Source organism: Lampris incognitus, chromosome 18, assembly GCF_029633865.1.
Source record: "Lampris incognitus isolate fLamInc1 chromosome 18, fLamInc1.hap2, whole genome shotgun sequence".
Classification (NCBI taxonomy): domain Eukaryota; kingdom Metazoa; phylum Chordata; class Actinopteri; order Lampriformes; family Lampridae; genus Lampris; species Lampris incognitus.
The window spans coordinates 36,863,867-36,883,216 of record NC_079228.1 but is presented as its reverse complement, the minus strand read 5'-3'; the positions used below and the strand labels follow the sequence as shown (position 1 = coordinate 36,883,216).

At 47.5% G+C, this 19,350-nt stretch overlaps 2 protein-coding genes across 3 annotated transcripts; one reads left to right on the top strand and one right to left on the bottom strand.

Annotated features, from left to right (window-relative positions):
* Positions 1 to 1,675: 1,675 nt before the first annotated feature.
* Positions 1,676 to 7,971, bottom strand: ndufb9 (NADH:ubiquinone oxidoreductase subunit B9). Its single transcript, XM_056298274.1, has 4 exons — positions 7,841 to 7,971; positions 6,413 to 6,605; positions 2,769 to 2,882; positions 1,676 to 2,233 (listed from the first exon to the last, which is right to left on the bottom strand). The coding sequence occupies exons 1-4, from the start codon at positions 7,927 to 7,929 to the stop codon at positions 2,102 to 2,104; spliced, it is 528 nt and encodes a 175-aa protein (XP_056154249.1). The 5' UTR covers positions 7,930 to 7,971; the 3' UTR covers positions 1,676 to 2,101.
* A 246-nt stretch (positions 7,972 to 8,217) lies between these two features.
* tatdn1 (TatD DNase domain containing 1) lies at positions 8,218 to 18,069 on the top strand. Of its 2 annotated transcripts, XM_056298270.1 has the most exons (12): positions 8,218 to 8,296; positions 9,331 to 9,396; positions 9,523 to 9,572; positions 9,973 to 10,036; positions 10,387 to 10,530; positions 12,074 to 12,116; positions 12,922 to 13,007; positions 13,115 to 13,155; positions 14,153 to 14,229; positions 15,232 to 15,302; positions 16,785 to 16,911; positions 17,251 to 18,069. In XM_056298270.1, the coding sequence occupies exons 1-12, from the start codon at positions 8,218 to 8,220 to the stop codon at positions 17,351 to 17,353; spliced, it is 951 nt and encodes a 316-aa protein (XP_056154245.1). In that variant the 3' UTR covers positions 17,354 to 18,069. The 2 variants fall into 2 exon arrangements, with proteins under 2 accessions (XP_056154245.1, XP_056154246.1); XM_056298271.1 differs by lacking the exon at positions 9,523 to 9,572 and having other exon boundaries at positions 8,264 to 8,296.
* The last annotated feature ends 1,281 nt before the right edge of the window (positions 18,070 to 19,350 follow it).

The following is a 19,350-nucleotide window of genomic DNA, read 5'->3' as shown; positions in this document are numbered from 1 at the left end:
CCCCCATCTCTCGGCTGCAGGGAGAACCGAGTCCCCCCTCTCATCTCTCGGCTGCAGGGAGAACCGAGTCCCCCCTCTCATCTCTCGGCTGCAGGGAGAACCGAGCCCCCCTCCCATCTCTCGGCTGCAGGGAGAACCGAGTCCCCCCTCCCATCTCTCGGCTGCAGGGAGAACCGAGCCCCCCTCCCATCTCTCGGCTGCAGGGAGAACCGAGTCCCCCCTCTCATCTCTCGGCTGCAGGGAGAACCGAGCCCCCCTCCCATCTCTCGGCTGCAGGGAGAACCGAGCCCCCCCCCTCCCATCTCTTGGCTGCAGGGAGAACCGAGCCCCCCTCCCATCTCTCGGCTGCAGGGAGAACCGAGCCCCCCCTCCCATCTCTCGGCTGCAGGGAGAACCGAGCCCCCCCCTCCCATCTCTCGGCTGCAGGGAGAACCGAGCCCCCCTCCCATCTCTCGGCTGCAGGGAGAACCGAGCCCCCCCTCCCATCTCTCGGCTGCAGGGAGAACCGAGCCCCCCCTCCCATCTCTCCTCTCGGGCCGCCGCCGCCGCTTAACAAATGATGGATGAACCGCGTGTGTGTGTGTGTGTGTGTATGTGAGACACGTCATGAGATGTCGTCTTGGGGACTTCCAGGACTCCAGAGAAGGCCCAGCAGATCAGCATCTTAAATGCTGCGTTTAAAATCTCTCATCTAATGAGAATTCTCTCTTCTAATTATAAGTTTCGCCCTAGTTTCTATCAAGTTTGCTTCAGCGATGAAACCATGAAAATCGAGTTATCCAATCAGAGTTTGTTGTTGTTGTTGTTGTTGTTGTTGTTGTCTCCTGGCAGAGAAAGGCTCAGCTGGCCGGCTCCCTCATTGGTTAGGACTGCTAGAAGTCCTCGTGCTTGTGCGTTTATTTAGAAAGTGACAGGTGAATAAGCCAATCATATTTCGCTGTTGTAGTGGGTGGGACAAAAAAAAGAAATACCGCCCCCATCCAGACGAGGGCGCCCTCACGTAAAGAATGATGTGCGGTCGCTGAGGAGTCCTTACCTGTGACTCAGGTCACGACCCTGGCCTTGCGGATTCAGATGTAGACACTTCACATTTCTTACCGCTGAGAGGCGCTACAGGACAAAACATCGCAGCTTCGTCCAGCGCCCTTTCCTGTTACCGCTGTTAAGACTGTCAATCAACCAATCAACCAATCAGGAAGAGATCAAGATCAAATGACAGATAATTGAGATAATTGATTCCGCGGTATTTTTTCGACTCTACAAACGCGCCCCCTCTGGTCGGTCCTGTTGGGGGGGAGGGGGGGCGTGATCCTCCCACGCGCTACATCTCCCCGGTGAAACTCCTCACCGTCAGGTGAAAAGAAGCGGCCGGTGACTCCGCATGTATGGGAGGAGGCGTGCGGTGGTCCGCAGCCCTCCCCGGGTCAGCAGAGGGGGGTGGAGCAGCGACCGGGACGGCTCGGAAAATAGGGTAACTGGCCGGGTACAATTGGGGAGAAAAAGGGGGGAACCCCCCCCCCAAAAAATTAAATCATGGATGAAACTACAACAGGAAATATAATCGATAGATCCTTACACATATAAATTATATATATATATATATATATATATATATATATATATATAATTAATACTTCCTCAGACATGGGCAGAAACACATCAGAAACTACCTTGCTTTTCATCGCACATGTATTTATTAGAACCGGTGGTGGTGTACAGGGAGGGTGGGAAACCCAACAGTACTTCTCAGACACATCCATCTTAACTAGACAATAAAAGAATCACCGTCAACTGGGTCAAGCTGCCGTGCCTGAGCCAAGTCTTTTGTTCTGACAAATCCCAGCAAAACACCAACCACCCACAACTTACTCTGGCCAGGCTAATGCTGATTGGTTGATTCACACAGATTGTTGACAAAGCTTCATGCTCCTGTTGTGCAGTAGTCACGATCGCTTCCACAGGGACCCTCCTCCAAAGGCCACCGTACCACCATATATATACATATATATATATGTATACATATATATATGTATATATGTGTGTATATATGTATATATGATGGGGCAGTAGAATCGTGAGAGGTAGAGGGGGGGGTTGTTTTTTACATGGGGCGCTCCCTGGGGCGGGTGACGTACTGCCACCACAGAGGGGGTAGGTCACCCTCCTTGCGAGCAGGAGGAAGCGCCTCGGTCTTGGGTCCACCAGGTGGCGTCTCAGCCTCCAGCTGGGCAACCTGGAGCCGGAAGAGGGCAAATGTTAATACTTGTACACGAGATATTTACAATATCCTATTTATGATAGCTCATTAATATGCAGTGTGTTGATAGTATTTGTCGAACCCAGGACCTTCTTGCTGTGGGGCGGCAGCGCTAACCACTGCACCACCAATAAACATTAAATAATAATAATGTTTATTAAATAATAAACACTAAAATAGCTTGTCAGATTCACACAAAGCCTGTTTCTGAACGGGCCTTTCTGAAAAAGTACCAAATCTGCAGTGAACTCCCCCCCCCATACCCTAACAGGCTGTCTCTAGCGCCACCTAGTGGAGATAAAATATTACAACAGTGCCAACGTGTAAGTAAGGGTGTGCTAAATAGTGTTATCAGCTGCTGTGGTAGTGTGCAGTATACACTGTGTATTGCAATATAACTGCAGTGAAATAAAGTAAGCATTGCAGTAATATACAACATAACTGCAGTACTATGTACAATGCATTGCAGTGAGGTACTGCAGTATTATGCGGTATGTGACATGCAGCCCACCTCTCTGTTCCAGCTCTGCTCTCTCAGCCTCTTCCACTGCTCCCTCTTTGCAAAGTAGTCAGGGTACATGGCCTTCTCTGACGGGTGCCAGTGGTCCAGGACCCATTCAGGAACCTACAGACACACACAGATGAGGAGAGGTGGTCAGTAGCTGCACAGAAGGGTGAATCGGGTCATCCGGACACGTTTATCGAGAGAAACGTTTCATCAAACCTTACGGTGACGGTTAAAATTAAGCAATACTGAGCAATAGGCATCGTGCAACGGTCTTAAAAACAACACACGGATATTGTTAATGTGTCGTCGCACACAGTAAAAGTGCACGCCTGGCAAGCCCCTCCACCGGTGAGAGGTGGGAACACCTGGAAATGCTGGTGTAAAAAGGGTAACGTCATACCAACTGTAATGTGTGTGAGAGAAAAAATGTGTGCAGGGGTGGGAAATGTCCCCCCCCCCTTTCTCCCCAATTGTGTGTGTGTGTGTGTGTGTGTGTGTGTATGTGTGTCAGCCCTGTGATGGACTGGCGGCCTGTCCAGGGTGTCTCCTCGCCTGCCACCCAATGACTGCTGGGACAGGCTCCAGCATCCCCACGACCCTGAGAGCAGGATAGGCAGTTTGGATAATGGATGGATGGATGTACTTGGCCAATTACCCTGTTTTCCTGTCCGTCCCGGTCGCTGCTCCACCCCCTCTGCTGATCCGGGGAGGGCTGCAGACTACCACATGCCTCCTCCCATACATGTGGAGTCACCAGCCGCTTTTCACCCGACAGTGAGGAGTTTCGCCAGGGGGATGTAGCGCGTGGGAGGATCACGCCATTCCCCCCAGTCCCCCTTCCCCCGAACAGGTGGCCCAACTGACCAGAGGAGGCACTAGCGCAGCAACCAAGACACGTACCCACACCCAGATTCCCACCCGCAGACAAAGCCAGTTGTGTCTGTAGGGACACCCGACCAAGCCGGAGGTAACATGGGGATTCGAACTGGCGATCCCCATGTTGGTAGGCTACGGAATAGACCACTATGCTACCTAGATGCCCCCTTGAGGTGGGAAATTTTAAGCAGCCACTTGCTGCTGCATATCAGAATCAGAATCATGTTAATTGGCCGTGTAGGTTTGCACATACATGGAATGTGACTCTGGTTTCGTGGCTCTCTCAGTGTGACTTAACATAGAATAACAACACTACAACACAACAAGCTTCACATATATACACAAGGGTTGAGTTATACAGGAGAAATAAGAGGTGATAAAGTGCAATGGTGCAGAGAATATATCAGAGATGCTGAAATTAGCAGGTTACTTACATACATGCCTGAGGTAGATGACATGAGAATGTACCAGTATAGGTACAATGTACAGTACAGTATATACAACATGTACAGTACAGTATATACAACATGTACAGTACAGTATATACAACATGGTTGGATTTATTGACAGTGTTAAGCGTTCATTTGAGTGACAGCCCATGGAAACAAACTGTTTTTATATCTGGTTGTTTTGGGGTACAGTGCTCTGTAGCGCCTGCCGGAGGGGAGGAGTTGGAACAGGTTGTGACCAGGGTGTGATGGTCTGCAGTGATGTTGCCTGCCTGTTTCCTGAGTCTGGAGGTGTATGAGTCCTGAATGGAGGGCAGGTTGGCACCAATGATTTTCTCTGCAGACCTAACTGTCTGTTGTAGTCTGTCCCTGTCCTGTTTGGTGGCCGAACCAAACCAGACAGTGATGGATGTGCAGACGACAGACTGGATTATTGCCGTGTAGAACTGAATCAGCAGTTCCTGAGGCAGGTTGAACTTCCTGAGCTGGCAGAGAAAGTACATCCTCTGCTGGGCCTTGTTGATGATTGTGTCTATGTAGGATGCCCACCTTAGGTCCTGGGAGATAGTGAAACTCAGATATCTGTATATTTTCACCGTAGACACCGTGCTGTTGAGTATGGTGAGGGGGGGCTGTGTTGGGGGACTCCTCCTGAAGTCCACTATCATCTCCACTGTTTTAATGCGTGTTCAGCTCCAGGTTGTTATGGCCGCACCAGAGGGCCAGCTGTTCAGCCTCCTGTCTACTATATGCAGACTCGTTACCATCCCGGATAAGGACAGTGATGGTTGTGTCGTCCGCAAACTTCAGGAGTTTAACAGACGCGTCACCTGAGGTGCAGTCATTTGTGTAGAGGGAGAAGAGTAGAGGGGAGAGCACGCATCCCTGGGGGGAGCCAGTGCTGATTGTCCGGGTGCTGGATGTGATTTTCCCCAGCCTCACCAGCTGCCTCCTGTCTGTCAGGAAGTTTTTAATCCACTGGCAGATGGGGGCTGGTACAGTGAGCCGGGTGAGTTTGGAGTGGAGGATATCTGGAACGATGGTGTTGAACGCTGAGCTGAAGTCCACAAACAGGCCCCTGGCATATGTCCCTGAGGAGTCGAGCTGTTGGAAGATGTAGTGCAATCCCATGTTGACTGCATCATCCACTGGCCTGTTTGCAAGGATAATGAGTAGGGAGTCTGGATATTTGTGTTCCATGTTTGTAATTTGACCAACCAGGTGTTTAAATGCCTCTTTAACACAGACTTGGGGTGGGATGTAGACACCGATCAGAATAAATGATGAAAATTCCCGCGGTGAATAGAATGGCTTACAGTCAATGAAAAAGGTCTCTAAGTGAGGGCTGCATGATTTCTTCAACACTGTGACATCTGTTCACCAACCTTCATTTATGTAGAAGCATGTACCGCAGACTCCATTTGTTTTCCTGATAGCACCGTTTCACGGTCCACCCGGAGGAGTTGGAACTGCGGCAGATGAAGTGTACTGTCTGTGATATGCTCACTAAACCAGGTTTCAGTGACACACATGGTGGCAGATCTGGAAAAGTCCGAGTTTTTTTCCGTTTAGGAGTAGCAGTTCGTCCATCTTGTTGGCCACAGAGTGGACATTCACCAGGTGGATTGACAGGAGCGCAACTCGGGAATCCCTGCTGTCGCAGTTTAACAAGCGCGCCAGCTCGCTTACCCCTTTGGCGTCTTCATCGTAGTCCGCACAGGGCTGTGCCAGGCAAGACCTTCGTTAAAATTTTCAATTAAAGTCGGTAAAAAAAATCTGGTCAGTTTGTTCAGTGGACAGTTGGAGGCTTAAAAGTTCTCCCCTGCTGTGTGTGGTCAGTGAGTGGGCGCTGGAAACTAAACAAACAAAAACAGAAAAAGTACAAGAGAGTGCAGAACCAAGGCAACCGTCCACAGCGCCATCTTGATGATGTCACATCTGACCCTGTCTGGAAAGTTTTATTACTCTGCTACCCAACTTGGCAGGTGGCCGTCAACCACTAGAAAGTACTTTTCTGCCCTAGAAGCCATATGTGGTTGATACATTGTTGAAGTAGCAGGCATATTTTGGAATCTGTCAGGCAGTGTTGCCTGACCTGCCTTCTTCCAGGTCCAACTTTACTGACTGCCATGTGAACCGTACAAGGAATTTGTACCTATGATTATGGAACTATATAATCTGTAGCCAAGAAAGCAATTGTGAGAACATAACGTATGTAACTATATATAGTGTGAATAAGAATCAACTGTGAAAAGTAGGTAACCAGCTTCTCAGAGAAGGTTGAATCAGTTCATCTGGATACGTTTAACCAGCTTCTATTACCTTGTAGCACTCATATCTTTCATAGGAGGTCCCTCCGGGAGAGTCGGGGAAGATGTAGGGCTGGGGGTGTTGGTTGGTCCAGAACTCTTCCTCTCCAGCCCTCAGCATCATGGTGGCTTTCACCAAGTCCTTCTCATCCTTGTTTTCATCAAAACGAGCACGCAGCACGCAGGCATAGAACCGATACTTGTCCCTGGAACAGAGAGGGAAGACAAGGACACTTACTGCAACTTACATGGTTACTGGAAGCTGACCAAGAAGAGGGCTTTCTAAATGAGATGATGAGTTTTGAGAATAAGAGATTGGTTTAACATTAATCATAATATATTTTTGTCATACTATTTTTGGCCACTCACAGCATCAAAAAAGAAACATGACAGGCTTCTCTGATGCTGATTTTACTCAAAATATTCGAGATATTCACCCTGTGATGGCCTGGCGGCCTGTCCAGGGTGTCTCCCCGCCTGCCGCCCAATGACTGCTGGGATAGGCTCCAGCATCCCCGCATCTCTGAGAGCAGGATAACCGGTTCGGATAATAGATGGAAGGATGGATGGATATTCGATAGTTACAGCCCTCTTGTGATTGCTTCTTTGCTAATTTTTAGACTACAGAGCTACATTCATTTTCTGTATTCACATATTTCTAATTCCCTACACAGACCTAGGTATGTGATACAGGTGAAGTAAGTGGTAAATATGAAACACTGCGAGTCTTTATTCATGTGACCACATTATCTATGCCATCACGTTTTTTCTCTCCACCAGATGGTGATAGAGTGTAACTGCATGCATGTGATTTTTTTTTTATGTGTGTGTTTTTGAGTTTGAGGTTGCATTCATATTAAAGACTGAGTTGGTATATTTACATTGTGTATATCTGTACATGCCCTGTGATGGCCTGGCGGCCTGTCCAGGGTGCCTCCCCGCCTGCCGCCCAATGACTGCTGGGATAGACTCCAGCATCCCCGCGACCCTGAGAGCAGGATAACCGGTTCGGATAATGGATGAATGGATGGATATACAGACCTTGTGTTTAACGTCTCTGTTGTCATATCTTACTACTTACTTATCTTACTACTCTATGTTTCATGGTATTGCTGTTACAATGTAGTGTCCTCAACCCCCCCCCCCCCCGTTATCAATGATGTTTCCATCCGTCTATCTTTAGAAAAAATACCTGACCAAAGGGTAGTGTACCGTGTCTTTGAAACAAATGACTGTACACAAGGTGACATGAGTTGATAGGTGCTAACCACAGCTAGCAGCTAAGCTAGCTCTCCTTCGAGCGGAACGTACCGGACGAGTGACCTGAAGTTAGCGGCTAGCTACCGCTAGCGCAAGAGAAGCAAACAAAATGACTCCCGTGCACCGCCAAAATATGACACATTCCCATTTTCCCTCGCGGACCCTCGACACTTTCACTTACCTAAATATGCACCAGGATTCGAGGTGGCGCAGGGATTTCTTGTAAAGCCGCAGCACCTTTTGTTGGTGCGTCAGGTACGCAGAGGCCATTTTCCCCCCTGTCCCCTATCACCTTCTCCCCAGCCGCGGAGCATTCTGGGAGCGTTTCACATTACACCGTCTATTAGCGCAAGACGTATTCCTTAGACAACCGATATTTGTATGTTCCCTCCACCCATCCGTCCATTATCTAAACTGCTTATCCTGCTCCCAGGGTCGCGGTTCAGTTACGGGTTTGCAGATCTCTCTTGGTATTTTATTGATATTTGGATATGATGGATGGGGAAACAAAATTTTGGTAATGCTCCTCTACTCTGATCAATACGGTATTTTAGCGTCATGGGCTTGGGGAGGGTTGCGTGTGTGAGTCTTTTCAGAGGCTTCTCCAAGTTAAGCATGGCCCAACGTAAATTCATCGGTAAGTGACAGGTAGCGTGATTTTACCAAACAAAAAACAACAAAAAACAAGCAACAAGGAGCTGAATGTTAGCTAGCCGTGTGTGGTGTGCCAGGTGATCTATTGGTCTAGCTAGCTAGCTAGCTAGCTAGCTTGCAGCCCTGCAGCAGCTGTGGTTGGGAGTGACGGCGCTGCAGCCCCGGTTACCGGCTGGTTCATATCCCCCGCATGGCTTCACTGCACGATACTTTAACCCCAGCCTGTCAATGCACTCACTGTCCGTCATCGTGGGTTCACTCACATCTCCTCCCAAGTCAGTGTTAGGCATGCACAACACTATGCTGTTTTGAATAATGAATATGTGGCAGCGAGGATATACTCTGTGTACTTGATGAAATGCAGGTGGGTCATACGGTGCGACTTGGTACATGGGTTCCTTAGACTTGGTACATGGGCTCCTTAGACTTGGTACATTGGCTCCTTAGACTTGGTACATGGGTTCCTTGGACTTGGTACATGGGTTCCTTGGACTTGGTACATGGGTTCCTTAGACTTGGTACATGGGTTCCTTAGACTTGGTACATGGGCTCCTTAGACTTGGTACATGGGTTCCTTGGACTTGGTACATGGGTTCCTTAGACTTAGTACATGGGTTCCTTAGACTTGGTACATGGGTTCCTTGGACTTGGTACATGGGTTCCTTAGACTTAGTACATGGGTTCCTTAGACTTGGTACATGGGTTCCTTAGACTTGGTACATGGGTTCCTTAGACTTAGCACATGGGTTCCTTAGACTTGGTACATGGGTTCCTTAGACTTGGTACATGGGTTCCTTAGATTTAGGACATGGGTTCCTTAGATAAGAAGAGATGCAACGCCTAGTGGCAGTGCCCACTGAACCCATTGCTTTCCACAGGGAATGGGACCTCTAACCCTGGCAGTGTTAGGCTCGTGTACTTTTCCCATGCCCCAGCCATTCAGCTCCACAGGCCCAGGCCCAGGATTATTATAATTATGATGATGATGATGATGACCACCCTCCTTTCCTTCCTCAGACATTGGGGTGAACCTGACGGATCCCATGTTCAGAGGCCTCTACAGAGGAACACAAAAACACAATGGTAATAATGACTGTGCCTGCTACTGAGATATAGCCCATAAACCAAGGCTGTTTTTTTGTCGTCTGTGTTGCTGACAACATTCAAATGTGAGACCGTTCTTTTTTTCTGTTTTTAATATTCTAACAGATGACTTTGATCAGGTCATTGACAGGGCCATTAAAGTCGGGGTCCAGAAGGTAACCCTAACTCCATAACCTTCTCATCCAGATTTGAACAAATCCAGATTTTCACAAAATGAAAAAGATTATTATTGGTTATCTCTGTTCCAAAGTGCAATGCCCATTTCAAAAATTCAAGTTTATCGTACTTGCTTTAATATGTAGAGGAGCCATTCAAGTGTAACCGACATTAGAGTGTGAAGTGTACTTCGATGAGCCCTGCAGTGGGTCGTATAAAATTAGCTTTATGAAAAACAGTTGAAAAGATCCTGTATTTCCCCTCCTATTTGGTGGATAAAATGTTTGGGGTTCTGATTTGAGAATAAACTTACCAAACAAAGCCCTGTTCTTCTGTTAAGTTCTGGTACAGCTCTGTGACCCGAGTACATTTTCACTTATTGTTTTTCTCCCCATGCAGTTTATGATCACGGGAGGAAGCCTTGAAGACAGCAAGGAGGCCCACAGACTAGCTGAGACCAGAGGTGATGTAACAAATACAGTATATAACGAATTTCACAATGACACATGAGGTCACTATATTGCAGAATAAAACACAATACGAGTTAAATTCAAATAGAATATGATAGAACCACACTACCATAGTGGAAAAAACAAGTAATAAACAGGAGAGACAGTTGGATCTCCATTTCTTCATCTTTAAAAAAGTAATGGATTTGCAGTGACAGGTCTTTCATGTCATTACTATGAAAGGGGAGGGGGTAAAAAAGATCAGGGAATACCCCCCCCCCGACCCTGGTGGTGTCAGCGCGGTGCTACACGGGGCTGTCTATACAAAGCCTTATCGTTCATGTTAATGTCTTTCCACCTCCAGATGAGTTCTACAGCACGGTCGGCTGCCACCCGACACGCTGCAGTGAGTTTGAGCAGGTTGGAGAGGACCAGTACTTGTCGGGACTCAGGGACCTGGCCTTGGCGCACAAAGGAAAGGTGGTGGCCATAGGAGAATGTGGACTAGGTGTGTGAAGTGCTGAGTTGTGTCGTTAAGTGATTCCTGACCAGCGGGGTTTAGAGATAGCGTGAAATGAACGTTGACTTTTTTACCTGGTTAGGCCATATCCCCCGCCATACTATGCACCTGTTCAACAACTTGTGCCAAAAAGAAATCACAAAACTTCCGTTCACATCAAAATCTAAGCAGCTTTATTTCCTCTGAAACGGCCATGTTTTTGTGATTTGCATCACCAAGTCCAAGCCGGCGGTCGAGCAACATTCCGACCAGTAATATCATCCAATGCCAGAAAATGTCTGCGGTGGGTTTTCCTCCGGGTGCTCCGGTTTCCCCCGCCATAAAAAAGACGTGCATGTTAGGGTTAACACTCCTGTCTGTTCCCCTGAGCGAGGCGTGGCGAGAAGAACCGGCGTCGGTCCCCGGGTGCTGCACGGCGGCCGCCCACTGCTGCTAGCTACACAGCTAGGATGGGTTAAATGCAGAGGAAGAATTTCCCCACGGGGATCGATATAGTATCTCAACATCAAAATAGTTGAACCGCTGATCTAAGTAACCTGGTCAGTCTCAGCTGGCTGCAGGTATCCCCAGCCTCATAAACGTGCAGTCGCGTAAACACTGAAACTGGCGATCTAACGCTGGTTTCATATGCAAATTGCCGTGACCATTAATTAAAGTTACAATCCCTGTGAAATGTGTCGTGTACTCTTCACAGAGGGTTGGGGGATGGCTGCAGTCACAGCATTGTAAGATGGTGATAGATGTACCCCCCCCCCTCTCCCGGTTCAGGGATGGTGGTTCCCTCCTCACAGAGATGGCCTCTTTGACCTCCCGTTCCAAGTGATGAAATGTTTCCCCACATATTTTGGTGTCCACATGAACTAATTCAACCTTTCTGGGATTTCTACGCGTGGATTAAGCTTGCATCGAGACAATATCAATTTTGCACCGTCCAATCAGATCACACCCCTCCCTGTGTTTTGTCCCGCCCTAATGTCCGGTTTTGCTGGGAGTTATGTAACGTTCCAGAAGTAAGATATGCTCTGAGTGCCATTTCGCATTGTCCCTACAGATGGGAAGCCGGATGTGGGTGTGTGTCCTGGTTGCGGCACTAGCGCCTCCTCTGGTTGGTCGGGGCGCCTGTTTGGGGGGGGAATAGCGTGATCCTCCCACGTGCTACGTCCCCCTGGCCCCCCATCCTAACTGTCAGGTGAAAAGAAGGGGCTGGCGACTCCACATGCATCAGAGGGGGCATGTGATAGTCTGCAGCCCTCCCCGGATCAGCAGAGGGGGGGTGGAGCAGCGAGCGGGATGGCTCGGAAGAGTGGGGTCATTGGCCGGATACAATTAGGAAGAAAAATGAGGGGGGGGGGTTTAAACAAAAAGTTTCCTAATTGGTGCAGTTTTACATGTCATTTTTCGTTGTTTGATACCCTAAATATGCAGCTAGCATTAGTGCAGACCTTCTGTGTGGCCTGAGTGCTCCATCCCTACTGAAAGGAGCGGTGTATTGATTTGGCGCTGGCCTGCTCCTCTCTCATATCTCCTGCAGATTTTGACAGGTTGCAGTTCTGTCCGAAGGAGACCCAACTCAAGTGAGTTTCATTTCCAACGTGAGGTATTTATCTCGGGTGGTGGGAGCAGAAAACCCAACATGATATTGTGAAATATGACCAACTCTGTCTGACTGACCTGACCTGAGCAGGACGGTACCTGCCGTGTCAAAATGACCGTCCCGATTTTCCCGATGGGTAATGTGACCACAGTCAGTCAGGACTGTTGGGTTTGATGATCCTGGAAAACATTATTTTATTGCTGTTTTTGCGTATTACCTCAACAAACTGGTTGTTTTCAACATCAGAAATCCAAAATAAATTGTGTCAAGGGCGTCCAGGTGGCGTGCCGGTCTATTCCGTTGCCTACCAACACGGGGATCGCCGGTTCGAATCCCTGTGTTACCTGCGGCTTGGTTGGGCGTCCCTACAGACACAATTGGCCGTGTCTGCGGGTGGGAAGCCGGATGTGGGTATGTGTCCTGGTCGCTGCACTAGCGCCTCCTCTGGTCGGTCGGGGCACCTGTTCGTGGGGGGAGGGGGAATAGCGTGATCCTCCCACGCGCTACGTCCCCCTGGTGAAACTCCTCACTGTCAGGTGAAAAGAAGCGGCTGGCGACTCCGCATGTGTGGGAGGAGGCATGTGGTAGTCTGCGGCCCTCCCCGGATCGGCAGAGGGGGTGGAGCAGAGACCGGGACAGCTCGGAAGAGTGGGGTAATTGGCCAAGTAAAATTGGGGGGGGGGGGGATACAAAAAAAAATGGTGTCAGTATCTTAGTATACCAATACCTCGTATTGATCATATTAACCGACTTCACCACCTCTTCTAACTGCCTGCTGTTTAAAGATATTTTGAGAAGCAGTTTGCCTTGGCTGAGGAGACCAGATTACCCATGTTCCTCCACTGCAGGAACTCCCATCAGGACTTCGTCGGTAAGTTGATTCAGTCGTCCATGTTTCGTTTTCATGTCGTCGGTCGTCCGTGTCCGAGTGGACGTTCCAGATGAATCCTCTGTGTTGTTTCACCTTCACTTTGACAGATATCATGAGGAGGAATCGAGAGCGATTGGTTGGAGGAGTGGTGAGTAGAGGCTCTGTTATGTATTTATTTACTGTTTTGCATCGGTCCAATTTGGAGCAGAAATTCTCGAGGTTTCTGGTGATATTGAGGATGATAGCTTTATGCGATAGTCATCTGCATAAAAGCAAGCTAAACGGGTGTATCCCCAAAAAAAGGATTTCTGCCTTTTCAAAAACAATTGAATCGTACTTGGACAGAAGAATCGTGGACATTAGTATTAAATCATTATAAAAAATCATATACCTATCATCTATGTTTAATAAGCTCTGGAAATCAGAAAAGCTAGTGACAAATATAATGCATAGCCAAATAAATGAACCGTTGACACTGAGTATTTTTTTTTAATAAAATGGTCACATGAACAGTGTATCGTCCTTGTTTTGGGGAAATTTGCTTCCCTTGCTCTCCGTCGCAGAGAGGTTAAAGGTCAGACTGATCTACAAAACAGATTCCCTGTGCTAAAAAGTGCAATTTTTTTTTACGGGGCATCCGGGTAGTGTAGTGGTCTATTCCATTGCCTACCAACATGGGGATCGCTGGTTCGAATCCCCGTGTTCCCTTCGGCTTGGTCGGGCATCCCTACAGACACAATTGGCCGTGTCTGTGGGTGGGAAGCCGGATGTGGGTATGCGTCCTGGTCGCTGCACTAGCACCTCCTCTGGTCAGTCGGGGTGCCTTTCCGGGGGGGAGGGGGAACTGGGGGGAATAGCGTGAACCTCCCACACGCTACGTCCCCCTGGTGAAACTCCTCACCGTCAGGTGAAAGGAAGCGGCTGGCGGCTCCACATGTGTCGGCATGTGGTAGTCTGCAGCCCTCCCTGGATCGACAGAGGGGGTGGAGCAACAACCGGAACAGCTGGGAAGAGTGGGGTAATTGGCCAGGTACAATTGGGGAGAAAAAAAGGGGGAAAATGCAAAAAAAGAAAAAGTGCAAGTTTTTTCAGAGTTAAAGAACTGATCCCTCACCCAGGTCCGTGTGATTGAATCTGTCTTTCAGGTCCATTCATTCGACGGGACGGCAGAAGAGGCTGCAGCCCTGACAGACCTGGACCTCTACATCGGCATAAACGGCTGGTAGGATGTGGAAGACATTTTGTAAATGCTCCCCGAGATTAGGTTGTCAGCATGTCACACCTCCTTGTCATGTCGTTTTACCAGTCTCGCCTTACCTGTTTTACATTGCATCAAATCCACCCTCCGTTGGTTTTAGCGGGGTGTCGGAGCAGTGTCAGGTGTCGGAGGAAGTGGAGAGGATTGCTAAGCGCTGATTGGTGGATACATGCGTCAGTTATTATTTTGCAAAATGTCACTTTCCTTTCAAAACCACACAAGGACTCATCATGCTACCGAGGACTATGCATCACAGCAGAAAGACTACTTACAAACAAAGGATGTGCACAATTCACACTTACCAAGCTGTTCATCCAAATGTCTGCTGACCATAATAGCTCCGTTAAAGCTGACATCTGTGATTTTTCCCCCTTGATAAATGTTCATGTTATCCGTGTGTATGATGGAGTCAGGCTCCATAACACCACCAGTCATCTTCACCATGGTTGGAGGCACTCTCCAGTCTCCGTATACCACTGTTGAGATGTTTTGACTGGGTAGGATGAACACTGGTGCAGAGGAAAAAAGACTGAGACTGAGACGTGATGCTGATGTGTCCATGACAACCAACATGACTGTACAACAGTGGGATGTAGTTTGTAATACATCAGACTGTCTGTGTTAGCTTTGGTCCCGGGATCCATTTTTACAAGGGTGGGACTGTTTACTGCTGAGCTGACGGCACACCAGCCACAATGGCTGCTACACCCGGTTTGTAGTCCTGCTACACCTTGTTTGTAGTCCTGCTACACCTTATTTGTAGTCCTGCTACAGCTTATTTGTAGTCCTGCTGCACCAGGTTGTCATATAAACCAGCTCACGTCTTCTGCTCTGGCTTTCTCAGCCCTCCTACTGCTCTAACAGAGACGAATTCCCGAGGAGAGCGTGATGCCGCTATTCCTTTAAAGAAATGAGGGAAAGCGAAATGGGGTTTTCTTTTCACCTGGTCCTCTCTCCATGTCTCAGCTCCCTGAAAACTGATGCCAATATTGAAGCTATGAAGTCCATCCCTACAGAGAGGCTGATGATCGAGACAGGTGGGTGGAGTCAAGCTGTTGTTCATATTTTATTTTCGGTGAAAATATGACCAGAAGGTTTCATCGGTATCCGTAGGAGGTTGTTTTGGTGTGTCTTGATGACATGGTCATGGTAATTTTGTATGGTGAGTAGCGCAAGTCTCAGAGAGCCAATGTCTGACAATTGCGACCCCATGATAGTGTTGCACACTGTAGTTTCTGGTACAGTCGGAGAGTCTGGCAGCCATCTTGACGTGCCCCTCCTGCTCCTTCTAGTCAGAAACACTTTATTTGTCATTGCATTTCATGCACTTGCGCACGTGAAATGAAACGAAACAGGGTTTCTCCCAGCCCACAGCAGTGCAACACAACGACAAAAACACATCCAAGAACTACAGGAACACACATCCAAACTAAACAAAGAAATTCCACTGTCCAGGAGAATGAACGCCATCCAGGATGACTGTCGGAACTGCCGGTGTGCGTGGGCTAACAGTTAGCTTAGCCTGCCCTGCTTCCACGACCTGTCAGACCGCCCTCGGTGTTCCCTCTTCAGGTGCAGCTCCGGTCAGGGCTGTGGTCCTTGGGCCTATAGGATGCAGCAGACCAAGCTAGCTCTCCCAGCCAGACACCTTCGACACACCTCACACAACGGCACTAAATACAGTCAAGGCTAGGCAAGGCCACTGCCAGAGCGCCCTTGGTGTTATCAGAATTGCTGGTCTGCATGGGCTAGCAGTTAGCTTAGCCTGTCCCGCTTCCGCATCCTGTCAGACCGCCCTCGGTGTTACCTCTTTGGGCACAGCTCCGGTCAGGGCCGTGGTCCCTGGGCCCACAGGATGCAGCCCAGATAGCAAAATTGCTGTGGCCCGGACCCGTCCCACAACCGACTTTCATCCGACCCACATACCACGTGGAATGATGGACCTTGGGCGGTCCACTCCTGTTTGCCAGATCTGGGCCAGAACCAAACCTTAGCATTGCCGCATGTGCCACATATTTGCCAGATGTGGCCCATATTTGTTTTGTGATATTTGGGCCATATTCACCATTTACCACACGGGCCACTTCAGGGTCACATCCAGATTACATGTTGCTGAGAGCACCGCATCTTTGCCAAAAAAGGCCCACATTTGATTTGGCATATTTGGGCCATATTTGCTACTATACATGTGAGTCACTTCAGGCTCACATCCATTTTGTCAGGGCCAGAAGAAGGCCATCAGTGCCACATCATTGCCTGAAGTGGCCCACATCCGGATGCTGTCTGGGAGCAGACCAAGCTCTCCCACCGATCCAGCACCAGCTCTCCCAGCCATCAAACGAAGACAAACTTAGACACAAACATGGACAAAGATGTTGCATGGACAGTACTGGGTGAGGCCACCGCAAACATGAGTTTGCGCCGATGTGATATGGATATTACTATGGTTAATTAGATTAGCCTGATTAGCCGTAACAGTGTATTGAATATTAACTCTTCTCCTCTTGGTTCTTTTTCAGATGCTCCTTGGTGTGGCGTGAAGAACACGCATGCAGGTGCCAAACACATTAAAACTACTTTTCCCACCAAGAAGAAATGGGAGGCGGGACACTGCCTGAAAGACAGGAATGAACCTTGTCACATCATGTGAGCGGACTGTTGCTGTTGTCTTCTAAATGAAATTCCAGTTTGTCAGAATCCTGTCATCTACTCCCCCCCCCCCCCCATCGTTATAGTACTGGCTGCTTTTTGTCCACGTTCACTTGTTACATAACGCCTTAAAAAGTATCAAAGGACCTGAATACTGATTAAAAAGAGACACCAAACACTTCAAACTTGTGTTTTATACCGGTGTGTGTCAACGCACCACCACAACAACACCACAAATGGCTCCATCACGCACCATCCATCACTAAGGAGAGAGACGAGATGGACCTTATCAATCAACTCAACGAATGACTGCATTTTATTACTTTTGTCTTTCAGACAAGTTCTCGAGGTGATGGCAGCCGCTAGAGAAGAGGACCCGCTGGAGATGGCCAACACAATGTACAACAACACCGTCAAAGTCTTCTTCAGCTCGAGCTGATGATGGACCACTTTGTCTTAGCGAGGCAAATCTCCCAAGGCCTCGGCACAGCACGGGGGGTTGGGAACGAGGTCAATGTGGAGAGATGCTTTGTTAATTCATTCAGGTTGGTAGTTGATATCGGTGCCATCCCGTCGATTCCAGTCGTCAGATTACTGGTTCAACATTTGTTTCAGCATTGAACTCTTATTGTCTTGTCTGGAAAGTCAAACATCTTGCCAACCGGTCTATTTTTAACCAAACCCTCCATAACCCGGTAACAAGCCGTTCATTAACGTCATGGTATTGTTTTGTAGCCTGGCGGGTAATTGGTAGCATTTGCTTGTTGGCATGGTATCATTTTAGGAAAGTGGGAGTTTGTGTTGCCCAGTGCGTCTAGCACCAAGTTTTGCATGATTTTGCCTGCAGCTTGATGAAACCTGAATCCAAGTCGTGAGACGTTCGCGTCAAATTCCCACGTGAAGCATTTCTGGTCAAATAAAACCAATCGCAGTTCTGACAGCTATGGCCGGTCACTGGTATAGCTTCAGTGAAATTATCTTTGCTAACCCAAACCAGACCATCCTTCTAAGGTGGTTGTTCTCATCAATCCCTTTTCCCCCCAAAATCTACTAAGGTCCAATGTGCAGCCTAATGAGGAGGCTTATGGTTTATAGGGTCAACTTCAGCCGAGGGAAAACTGTTTGGCTTTAACTTTAATGCTTTATATATATATATATATATATATATATATATATATATATATATATATATATACATACACACACACACACACATATATATATATATACTTATATATATATACATATACATACATATATATTTATATATATATACATATATATATTTATATATACACACACACATATACACACACATACATGTATATATGTGTGTGTGTATGTATATATAATATTAGTATCTACTGTAAAGGTTCCATACATTTACCAGTTATACTGCTGTGGTGCTGGTGACCAGTCAATACAAGCAATTACAAGGGGGGTTTTGAAAGGTTTTGTTACGACGGTTAGGCGTACAAATTCAAAGTTACATGTAACAGCATGCAATTGATTTTTTTTCTTTTTCTAAATCATTAAAATGAAGCTGTCACAAGAGTAGACCTGCTGGTCACGATGCTAAGGCTGAGATGTCTCACTGTGTTTCAATAAAAGTGTTTGGAGAAAGGATAACGCACAACAGAAGTTGTCGAGCCAAATAGTGAGGAAGAAGTCCAGATCAGAAGTTGACAAAAGGCAGGTCAGACGAACGTGTGGGCAGAGAGGATGCGGAGCCCCGTCCCCACACTACTGCCAGCAGCACGCCACAGCCTGGGCCTGACGTGCTAAGCAAGGCCGTCGGTGGGAAGAGAATTCAAATCCATCAATAAGAGAAATGACTAAATACTGAACGCAGTAGACTAGGCTCCTGAACCAGAGCCTCGTCCATTCAGTTTGATCACATTTGGGACCCACATTCCAGCCCGTTCCACCTTACACATAATCCATTCTATCAAACCATAATAATAAATAATAGTGCCTTTCATATGGTGTCGAATTTGAGCCCCGCGTTTACTAAATGAGACTGAGACAAAACGTTCGTTGTTGAAGTAAAGATAACAGTTTTAGAGACCAGGTCTCTCGCTCAGATTCTGGATAGCAAACTCAATGTGGACTTGTCTTTATTTTCTGAATTTGGAAATACTGTATAAGTTATTGGCATAGAACTCTTTTACTTATGACGACATTTTAAATAAGAATCCAGTGATATTAATCTAAAACACGTTGTTATGACTCCTTAATTTCTTTACAGCATTAAAATGGTCTAATTCACAAAAGCGTAGTATAATAGTAATAAGACGTTCGTCTAAATAATTATGATTTACATATAATTATGATTTACATATAAGTGCAATTACAAGTAAGTAATTATACATATATCAGCATATTTTCATTATTTTATATGTGAACATTTTAAATAAGAATCCAGTGATATTAGCG

Excerpts from the sequence above, each read along its gene's own strand:
- ndufb9 (XM_056298274.1), bottom strand. The coding sequence starts at position 7,929 with ATGGCCTCTGCGTACCTGACGCACCAACAAAAGGTGCTGCGGCTTTAC. Across the intron at positions 2,883-6,412 it reads AAAGATATGAGTGCTACAAG|GTTCCTGAATGGGTCCTGGA; the intron begins GTAATAGAAGCT and ends GTGTGTCTGTAG. Across the intron at positions 2,234-2,768 it reads AGCAGAGCTGGAACAGAGAG|GTTGCCCAGCTGGAGGCTGA; the intron begins GTGGGCTGCATG and ends TTCCGGCTCCAG.
- tatdn1 (XM_056298270.1), top strand. The coding sequence starts at position 8,218 with ATGGGCTTGGGGAGGGTTGCGTGTGTGAGTCTTTTCAGAGGCTTCTCC. Across the intron at positions 8,297-9,330 it reads GGCCCAACGTAAATTCATCG|ACATTGGGGTGAACCTGACG; the intron begins GTAAGTGACAGG and ends TTCCTTCCTCAG. Across the intron at positions 15,303-16,784 it reads GAGGCTGATGATCGAGACAG|ATGCTCCTTGGTGTGGCGTG; the intron begins GTGGGTGGAGTC and ends GTTCTTTTTCAG.